The following is a 10754-nucleotide window of genomic DNA, read 5'->3' as shown; positions in this document are numbered from 1 at the left end:
AAGGGAAACATAAAAGAAGAAAAATCAAGATTAGAACCACAAGAAAAGAAAGAGAAAGAAAGGAAAAAACAAAACTGTGTTTGCTAAGATGTGGTGTAAAAAGAGAGAAGAATGAGAAAAGGAGAAATAAAGAATAAAGAGATAGCTGATCCTGATCAACTGAAGATGTGACTGGCGGGGTTTAAACCCTTCCCCCAGGTGGCAGGTTAGTGTGCCCTTTTGGTGTAAGGTCCCACTGGTGCTGGGCAGAATTTCCCTATTCAGCAAGATCATCTTAGAGGCTAACTCGGTTTTCTCAGCAGCGTGGAGTGGTGTAGAGGGCTGTTGCAGCTGCCTTGTGTGGTGTGCAGTGCTCGCTCCCACAGAGGGCAGTTTCCCCTGCTGTTTGGGCAGAATTGCTGTAGGCACAGGGTAGTTGCCCGGAAGCCAGCAGTGGGAAAAGAAAGGAAAGAGAGGAAGAGAAGAAGAAAAAAGAAATAAAATGGGGAAAAAATCCAAAACAGACCTGAGCCCACTGAGACTGACAGCGGTGGGAAATATAGAAGGGAGAAAGAATAAAGAGTGAAGGAAATGAATAGTAAGTAAGGAGATAGCTGAGGAATGAACACTTGATCTTGGGGCTGGAGGAATTCCAACCCTGCCTCAAGGTAGCAAGGTGGTGTTCCTGCTTGGTGTAGGGTCCCACAGATGCGGCAGAATTATCCTCAAAGACAAGAGCACAGCAGAGGTCAGGCAGCGATTCCTGTAGTGGTGCTGATCACTGGAGATCACTGGTATAGCTGCCTTGTGCTATATGCAGCACTGTAGCAGTGTGTGTGTGTGTGTGTGTGGGGGGGGTGTTCCCTCAGCCATGTGTAGTACCCCAGGATAGGCAGGGCATCTCCCAGCCACACGGAGGACAGGCAGGACCTCTCTTGCTGCATGTAGGATCACTGAGAGGGGACAGTAGCTCCCTCCATTCAGCTTGTGGAGTTGCCCCAGCTTGTGCCGAGACCGCTGATGCCCCAACAGCTTAGAGGGTATTTTGTGTTTTTCCCCTTGCCAGCTGGAATTGATTTAAATTAAATTGGTCCCTAGCTCTGGGCTCTGGCTATATGCTCAGTGAGATATTCTGAAACTGAGGAGGAGTCTCAGGAGGGTCTTTGTCATGTTGAAATCCTCGGCTCTGTAGCTAACTTCTGGCATTCCTTAGCATTGTCTTCCTTATGCTATTGTATGTTAAGGGACTCATTCTGCCAGTTTGTCTTGGAGTTAAACAATGAGCCTGGGATTTGCAGTTTTTACCAGGAAAGTATTTTTTTCTCTTTTTTATATTGGGATTATGGGGTACCCTGATTTTGGGGCTGTCACGTTGACCCCCAGAGGAAGAGATCTAGTTTATCAGAGAATTTGTTTTCTTCTTGGCCAACTGGAACTGAATTCACCCCCAGAGCTATGGGTACCTCCTTTTGCTCTGCCACACTGCAGTCTGACTCGGGTAAATTTCCTGATGTCTTTTCAATTGCTCCAAATCTATGGCTACTGGCTCTAACCCTGCCCCCTAAGGTTATGAATGCAAGGCAGCTAACAGCATGGGGAGCTCTGGTGTGGGTCCTGTTATCTAGCTTTCAGAGGTTCTCCTCAAGTCTGGGATTATGACCCCTTTTGAACATCAGCCTGGGGAAATTGCTATTCGCTGCTGAACTAGAGGGCTGTTAGCTTCCCTGTCTGGAGCCCAAGAGCCCAGCCCAACAAGCTTAGAGAGTGTTCAATGCATTCTCGGTTTGCTTTGGGAGGGATAATTTTTAAAAGTTGCATCCAGGACAGACCCTAGTATCCTGATTCTAAATTTAGGACTCTGCTTCCCAGTCTTCACCTTACCTCCCAATTTTCTGGTCTGGCCGCAGGAGATCCAGGTAGGTAAATCTAACTAGACACCATCTTCTTCCATTTCCCCCTAGTCCATTGACGTTCAATCTAATTAAATCTATATGTGAATTAGTCATGGTCATCTCGTTTAATTTGTACTTGATATTTCTCTTCCTCCCCCTTTTTTGGGGGTGATTTGTATGTTTGCTTGGGAGAGTTTATTCAAGGCTTCATTTTCTAGCTAGATCTGTATTGTTTTGGGTATTGGTTACAGTGTGTTGGTTTCTGGGTGTTGTTAAAACTGTAGTGGTCTCATGTTTGAGTGCTGCAACTGTTGGTTTTCTGACCATAAAAACTGGATACTATTTTTTATAATGCTGGTTTTGTTTTTACAAATTTTCTAAATAGTTCTTTGTTTTAGAATACTTTTTTAAAATTTCTCCATCACATTTGTTGGATAGCTTTCTGGATATAGGATTCTTGGATAGCAAATATTGTCTTTCAACTTTTGGAATATGTTGTGTGTCAGTCTGGGTACGTTAGAGAAACAAATCCACAGAAATTCATGTATAGAGAGAGCTTTATATAAAGGTTAAGTGTGCATCAAGAAAACATCTCAACCCTGTGCTGCCCAAGCCCACAAGTCCAACATTAACCCAGTAACCCATATGTCCAACACCAATCCTCAAAGTACTCCTCCATCTCACAAAACAGAGGCAATGATGCCAGCTGCAAGAGGAAAGCTGAATCAATGAATATGTAAGCATCTCAGTGCTGGCAGTGGTCTCCACATGGCTGCTCCAGCACCCAGGGCTGCATCGGGTTAGGTCCATGTAGCTCCTCCTTGGGGATGTCTTGCAGGAAGTCAGGCTTGCAAGCTGAAGCAGGGAACTGCTAAGGCAGCTGCACCCTGGTGCGACCATCACAAAGCAAGAGACGGGAGAACTCGAAAGGAGAGGCTCACCAAGCCATTTATCCCTCCACCTTTCAATTAATCCCACATGTGTTTATCGGCCAGGTAGGCACAATAAACTAATTAACTCATGTTGCTTCAATTTCTTCTTTCCTGCATGATTTTTCCAGAGAGGTTCTGTGCATATTCTTATCTGTTTATCTTTGTATGGACTCCCCCCCTCCCCCGCGCCATCCCCGCCACCCGTTCTCTCTAACTTCTCTCAGGATTCTCTCTTTTACTTGAAGTTGGATAATATGAATACTGAATGTCTTGATGTGTTTTTTTTGGAGGGGGGTGTTCTCTCTACTTCATGGATGGTTATCTTCTCCTCCTTAGTGATATTGAGGACATTTTCTTCCAAGAATTCCCTTACTATTTTATCTGTACACTTGTTTTTCCTGCACGAACATTCTTTCTTGCCATGGAATTCCCCTGTGGTAATCTTCAGGCTATCTTCAGATTTTTTTTTTTTCGTCATTTGTTGACATCTGCTTGGTTTTTTTAAAAAAGTTTTTTCTTTTGCCTTTTGATTTTATTTTTATTTTCTTCCATTCTCAGCCTCACATTTTGTACCATGATTTTTCCCCCTGCTAATGAATTACTTAACTTCTGAATCTCATTTGGGTATGAGGTTTTTAGTACCTGCATTTCATCTTTTGTTTTCTGGATTGATCCCTAGATCTTTTATATGGCTGTAAACATCATTCTCTTCTATTCTCTTTCTGGCAGTTCAAGTGCTTATTTTTCTGTGTATTCCATTGCGTTTGGGTAATCTGTAGTTTCCTTTTGTTTCTTTTGATTTTTTGTGGTAGCTGCTGATGGTTGTTGCTTGCACTTTATGGGGTGTGGTGGTCCAAGTGTAGCTGATGCATAGGCTTCTCGGTTGTGTGTAGGAGGGGTTCCCTCTTTATTTTAGAGGCAGAGGATCAGAAAGGAACTGGAAATTGTATTTTGTGGAAGTGAGGTGGATTGATAGTTGTGTGGGTAGGAAGAGTAGGAGATGGATCTGGAGAGTAGGTTTTAAGTGATGGTATTAATCATAGGAAGTCTTTCTGTTAAATATAGTTATGCTTGAGGAATTGGAAGAATGGATAAGAGGTGTGTTGTTAATTTTTAGGTTATGAGAGACTGTATCTTACTGAAGTTAGGGGACTGTGATATTGAGGTTAGGGTAGGTGAGGGCTATATTAAGAAATCTATCAGAGTCACTTATATAGGAAGAGTGCAGCCGTTCTATTATTATATTTATAGCTGAAGGCTCTTATTTCAGTGGCACAAAGTTTCCTTGCTCCCAAGGAGGAAAGCCTTGTGTTGTATTGTGGAGCAGAATTGGATTTCTGCATCACTCGGCACTTCACACTGGCCTTTCAAACCAGAGTCACAGGGTGACAATAGGTTATTATAGTGGAGGCCCAAAGTATAGGGGGACTTCCAATCATGAGGAGATCCTACTAAGGCAGTAATTCCCAGTGTCAGCAAGACATAAACATAGGGGATGGGGAGCCACTGAGAAACACTGGAATACTGAGTTCTTGTTCCTCTGGTAGGAAAAGGAGTTTTCTGTTTTTCTCCTCGAAAGGAAATAGGGGAAAAAAATCTATGATACTTTTGAAGCTCCCAGAAAGTTCAAGTTGTGTTTCTGGCTTAATGGGGACAGGATCCCCAGGAAAGTTAACCAAGGAGTTTATATCTGGCAGCAATTAGAGCTATGTTCTTGTAGGAACTTAGGGGAGGAATGAAACTATGAATGGTCGATTTCACTGGCTACTGAGAGAGCTAGACTCCAGGGCTCTGATGGGTCCTTGAGGGCATGGGGCAGGGGCTCCACTTGGTGATAATTCAGCACAAGATAGTCCCCTGTACCAGTGGGTCAAAGAGCCGGTGGTGAGGGGAACTGATGAGCAGAGTAGAGAGTAGAGTAGAGTAGCAGAGTAGAGAGGTGAGGAGACTGGCAGTCAGTGCCCTACTAACCCCACTGAGCTAGGAGAGAGAGGAGACTGCAGTGAGCATAGCTGCATCTTCCAGGCATGAAAAATTGCGGGGGGGGGGATTTCTAAAATGTTCCTGGAATGCTGAGAATCCAGGTACCACATCTGAATCCTCACCTGCCAGTCCCTGGGCCACACAAGGGGAGTTCCAGACAGGGGACTTTATTTCAGCATCATCTTCCCAGGGTCTTCTGTTCCACTTGTTGAATGTGTTTTATGAGTATTAAGGTATTAATTTTGGATTTCTCCTCTTTTCATGTGTGCTTTGATTGCTATAAATTGACCTGTGTTATACTTTTGTTGTAGCTCACACGTTTTGATATCTTGTATTCTTGTGGTCCTTTGTTTCAAAATTTTCAAAAAAATGTCATCCCTTATTGATCGCCTACTTGTTTCAAGGATATTCATGTTCATTTCTATGTTTCTGTGCCTTCTATGGTTTATTTCTAGGTTTATAGGGTTGTGATAGATCTGATAAAATAGATAAGATCTTAATTACTTTGAACTTGTTAAAGCTTACTTTGTGTCCCAGTGTGGTCTACTCTTGAGAATGTTCTATGTGCGCTGAAGAAGAGTGTGTACTGTGTTGTTGGGAACAATGTTTTGTACTGTATATGTACAGGAGGTCAAGTTGGGCGAGTGTGTTTTTAGGTATTTTCTGTTTCTTTCTTGATTATCTTTCTTGATGTGTTTTTACCTGAGCATGGTTTGTTGAAGTCTTCCATTATTATTGTTAGGTTATCTATTTCTCTCTTCAATTCTGTGAATATTCTAACAATGTATTTCAAGGATCTTTGATTGGGTGCATACATATGTTCACTATGGTCATGTCTTCTTGGCCTATTCCTTTAATGACTATAAGTTATCATTTTTTGTCTCTAATCATGTTGTTTTCCTTGAAGTCTATTTTTTTCAGATAGTAATATGGCACATCTGCTTTTTTTTGTTGTTGCCATTTACTTTATATGCTTTTGTCCAGTCTTTAATTTATAGTCAGTTTTTATCCTAGTATCTGAGGTGTGTTTGTTATATGCAGTATATTGATGTGTCTTATTTTATTATCAAATCTGCTATCCCCTGTCTCTTTACTGGTGAACTTAGTACATTAACATTCCATGACACTACTGATATGCATGAGTTTGTTTCTGTCATTTTGATTTGTGTTTATGTGTACATGTGGTGTGGTTAGTATCTTTGTTCTTTCTGTATTTTTATGTTGTTTGGGTCAATGTTTTGAGTGGCTTTGTTTGTTGAGGACTTTTATTATATTTAGGTTCAGGTTTGTGTGCTACTGTTGTAGATTTTATGGCCACAGTAATTTTTGTAGTATTGGATTTGTTTTCTCAAATTACCTCAATTTCTCTCTGCCTGGATACTTTTATTTGTCCCTCATGTTTGAGTGATACATTTGCTAAATACGAGATTCTTTGTTGGCAGTTATCTTTTTCCCTTTAAGACTCTATATATGTCACCAACTGTCCTCTTGCCTGCATGATTTCTGCTGAAAAATATGAGCTTATTCTAATTGTTTCCCCTTTGTACGTGCCTATTCTTTTTTCTCTGGCTTCTCTAAGAATTCTTACCCTCTCTGATGTTGGAGAATTGGGCTACAATATGTTACGTTGTTTTTCTTTTGGCAACTATCCTAGATAGTTTTCTTTTCATCCTTTATGCAATGAGAACATTTTTCATCCAGGAGTTGAACTGTTTTCTCTTTGGATTTTTTTCCTTATCTGGAATTCCTGTAAGTCATTGGTTTTCCTCTAGATTGTGTTCCACATTGTTCTTAGATTTGTGTTCAAGTTCACTAATTCAGGTTTCTAGCTCATCAATTCTATTTCTCTGTTCTTTTTTAGTGTTGTGTAATTATGTTTTCTTAGTGTTAAATTTCCTTGTTTCTGTTTAGAGTTTTTCTTGTAAGGCTTGTAGTGAGGCTGCTAGCTTTTAAAATATTTCCTTTTGTTCTCTGAGACTCCTTTTTCATGATTTGTATATGTGTAATCATAATTCTTCTGAGTTCATTTTTTTGTAATGCCATAACTTTTCCTTTTTCACTTATTTCTTTTAAGGCTGAATGTTTTTCACTTGCTTATCTCTGTATTTCTTGGGGTTTTGTTTGTTTTTGTTGGGGTGTGTGTGCATTGATCTTTTCTGTTTTCCTTGACCTCTTGCTGTAGCTTTTAGGGGTGGTAGGGAGGTTAAGTTTTGTGGAAGCAGTTGATTCTATTGAGTCATGTAGTAAAAGAGTAATAGACACTTCAGAACTAGTAGAAGGGAAATAAGGATAAAGTAGTGGTTAGAAGAAGCATAATACAATGGGGGGTAGTAATATATGATGGAGAAAAAAGGATCAGGTACTGATAATTAATAAAAAGAGAAAACTAATTTTTAAAAAGAGAAAAAAATATCTTTATTTTTAAAGGATGAAATAAGAGAGATATTGATTGGAAAACAATTATGAAAGTAGTATGATATTTTGATTTTATTAAAAAAAGAAATAGAAGGATTAAAGAAGAGAAAAGTTTTGAAGGAAAAAAAAGAAGGAAGAGCTATTGTTTCTTTGGGTTCTAAGCTCTGCTTAGGAGCATTGCATCTGGTGTAGATTAGAGAAAGGTATTTTTAAAAGGATTGGAAGTATAGGTGGGTTTAGAACCTGGGTTGGATACACATGGCCAGGGATTAGTTGACCTGTTACAATCAGTGCCCATGACTGAGTGATTCCATCTCTTCAAGTACTTGGTGTAACTGGAATATATTTATGCTCTATAGTGACCTAGAGGTAAGGGGCTCAAGTGACGTGGCAGGATATGGAGAACTTTCTCTATGCAGTCCTGAGTTAAGTGGGTGTAAAGGTTATGGGGCTCACACCTTCCAAGCCTTTGTAAGAAGGTAGCAGGACTTTGCTTTTATTTGGAGAGCATGAGGGCAGGGTGGGAAATAAGGGATCCTAGAGGGGTGAATGTTGCTCTAATCAGGCTTGGGTGGTCTAGGATGGTTTAAATGAGGTGCTGCCTGGGAGATAGGGTTATCGATAAATTGAGGACAGTGCAAGTGGTAGAGAAAAACATTTTTGTTATGAAGATCAACAGAAAGGATAGTACAGATTCAGAAGGAATTTTAAGAATTGTACAATATTTTGTTTCAAAGAAGGGGAAATAAGAAAGAGTAGTAGGGGGAGAATATTGCTATTAGTGACATGGGGTGGTCTAAATAAGGCGTTGGTTGAGAAATGAGGATATTAATGACTTTAGGATTATAAAAATGGTAGAATAATTTTTATTAAAAGGCATTAAAGAAATAATGGTTCTGATAGCAAAGAAAGTATAAAAATAGTACAATATTTTGCTTATAAAAGGGGAAGTGGGGCAAAAGAGCTAAGAGTTTGAACTCTGTCCTGGGTGAGTTCAAGATTATGCAGGGCAGAGATATTTAAGCAATTGAAAGTAGCACCTATCCGTGAGTGGCTCTGCACTTTAGCAGAGCCTGATAGGGCTATGTTGGGCAGAGGCAAATGGGAGCTGGGGCTATAGGGCTAGGAAATTAGAATCTGGAGTTCTTATAGTTTGGGATATAGAATGAGGCTAATTTTACTATCCCAAAGGAAAAGGCCTCAATTGCCCTATGTCATAGGGGGTGGGGTTAATCCCATTCTTGTGATTGTGGTCTCCAAGGGCGGAGCGGCAAGTAGAAGAGGCAGAACTGTGCCAGGTATCTTCCTATGGAAATATTTCCCTGGATGACCTAAGTGGGAAGGGGAGCATAAACTTTATCAGAGAGCACATTTTTTTCTAGATAGTCCAGGGTGGTTTACTTAGGGTGCTGATTGGGAGATGGGGTCATGAGGGCGTTGTGTTGCTCAGATCATCTGGCCCCTCAGACAGGATGTGGGGCAGTTGCTAGAGCTATCTAAGCTCACAGTGTCAGTCACATACTATTGAAGGGGTGCTTGCTAGCATGGCACTTGGTAGCCACGGGAGCACTCATCTGCCGAGGGGTGCTTGCCAGCCTGAAGGGGAGCTCATTAGCCTATGAGGCCAAAAGGGGCTCACCAATTGAGGGATCACTAGGGTACATGAGCATTCTGGATGCCATGTGGCTTGTCAACAGGAATGTGAAGCAGAGAAAGAGAGTGGCCTGCCTCTTCTGATGGCAGAATCAAGAGAGAGTTTCCAGAATCCTCATGAGAAGTCCATGCCCACAAGGGGAGATCATCAGGCTGGGACCTGATTTATATGCTAGACTCCACTCCTTCGTTCTTTTATCTAGTTGACATAAAATTGTGTAACTACCACAGACCACGCCTTGTTAATTTGACCCCTTTACACAACTCTTTAGCCATACATAATTTTTAAACAAAGCAATAATAAAATCATATTTGTACTTAACAGGGTAAAACTGAAATGCATACAATTCAAAATGTGCCAGCCTCATTTAAACATAATATTCTATAAGTGAACAAAACAAGAATATTATATGCTTAACAATTGCAGATGTGAACAACTACACCATAATCCTATCAACATATTCCCCCACCTACGAAAGTTTGTAAACCAATCACTTCATGTTTTTTCCACTCAATTTTGGGTATCCAGTTTCTATACTGCCCACTTACATCAACCCCATGGTCTGAAAAGACAAGCATGTTCTCTGATGTGAAGAATCTTTATTCCAGTTGGAAACTTGTGAGTCCGCATCCATAAGGAAAGTCAAATCAGGACAGGTCATTCCTAAAGTTAGCAGCAAAATGCACCAATTGACAGTCTCAAAAATCTTCTCTTCATCTCACCAGGTTCTGGTTCAACTCAACATGGTTTGCCTCACTTCGCCTCACCAGGGTGCCCATTGGTTGCATCATCTTTAGAACATGGGCCCCATTACAAATTCTCAACAACCCTAGCCCCCTTGGGATAAGTCATGAACTTCATACCAGCCAGCCACTCTCATCTTTTCCTCTAGTCCCTGTGAACCAGTTCCTCGGGTGTCAGTGGCCAAACTCAGCCTGTCTCTCTACTGCTGCACTTCTCCCACTTCAAAGTGGTCACCTAGCAAACATTTCAGGTTTGCCAAAGGCCCCATTTAATGTTCAGTCCTCGAGAGAAGAGTTTCCTTCAGGGTCCTGATTTTCCAGCTTCAGACACAAACTACTAGTTCAAAATTCAAAAAGCCAAAGGGTTCCCTTTTCCTTCTACAGCCTTTCAACAGCCCTCGAGGAGGCAAGTCTCTTTGAATGCAAATATCCTGAGTGCTCTAAAACACTGGCCAGGGCTTATCTTTTCAGAGCCTTCTTTGCAGGTATGTCCTACACCCATTTAAAGATCCATTTTAATGGCTGAAGGAAAGGAGGCTTAAAAACTCTCTATTTTTACTTCCCAATCATAATTTCTATCAATCATTGTGTCAATAACAATAGTCAGAAGAAAAAATTATAAACCAGGTATAGCCAGATCCTAAATTCATTTCTTAACAGTCAAGTTCAATCCTTATCTATCTTGTTTTAATCCTTAGCTAAACTATTCCATTGATACGAAATATGATCTTAGGCCTCTGACTGTATGAAGCCAGGACTGGGCCTTCTGCCAGCCATTTTCACTAAGTAGCATGGTCTCTGAGAAATTCAAGGGGTGATTTCACCCCCTGAGCTCAAAATATACATTAACCCCATTCATTTTCACCATTTCAAACAGGACTAACCAAAGACATCAACCAAATAAAATAATAAAAATTTAACTTTCCAGAAAACAACCCAGTAAACTGCATGGCCATACCTGACCTCTGGCTAGCCAAAGAAGAAAAAACTACCATGAGGCACAGGTCAAACAAGCATCAAGTATCCATCTTCCTGATTTGTTTCTCTACTACCCCACTTCAAAGTACCATAATGTGTTAGACCAAGTTGTAAATTCATTGCAACTCATAATGTGTAAGAGAAAACTTTATATCAACAAGTAATTATGCATCAATAA

The 10754-nt window shown here is 40.7% G+C and overlaps 1 protein-coding gene across 1 annotated transcript in view; it reads left to right on the top strand.

Moving 5' to 3' along the window:
- Positions 1–10754, top strand: part of KCNMA1 (potassium calcium-activated channel subfamily M alpha 1) — a 1099869-nt gene that overhangs the window by 814865 nt on the left and 274250 nt on the right. The window contains 1 exon segment of the mRNA XM_045291187.1: positions 1012–1026. Within this exon segment, the coding sequence (XP_045147122.1) occupies positions 1012–1026 (15 nt within the window).

Source organism: Echinops telfairi, unplaced genomic scaffold (genome assembly GCF_000313985.2).
Source record: "Echinops telfairi isolate 266 unplaced genomic scaffold, ASM31398v2 ScPeMD7_70;HRSCAF=299, whole genome shotgun sequence".
Lineage (NCBI taxonomy): Eukaryota > Metazoa > Chordata > Mammalia > Afrosoricida > Tenrecidae > Echinops > Echinops telfairi.
The sequence above is the reverse complement of the archived record's forward strand: the minus strand, read 5'-3'. Positions and strand labels throughout refer to the sequence as shown.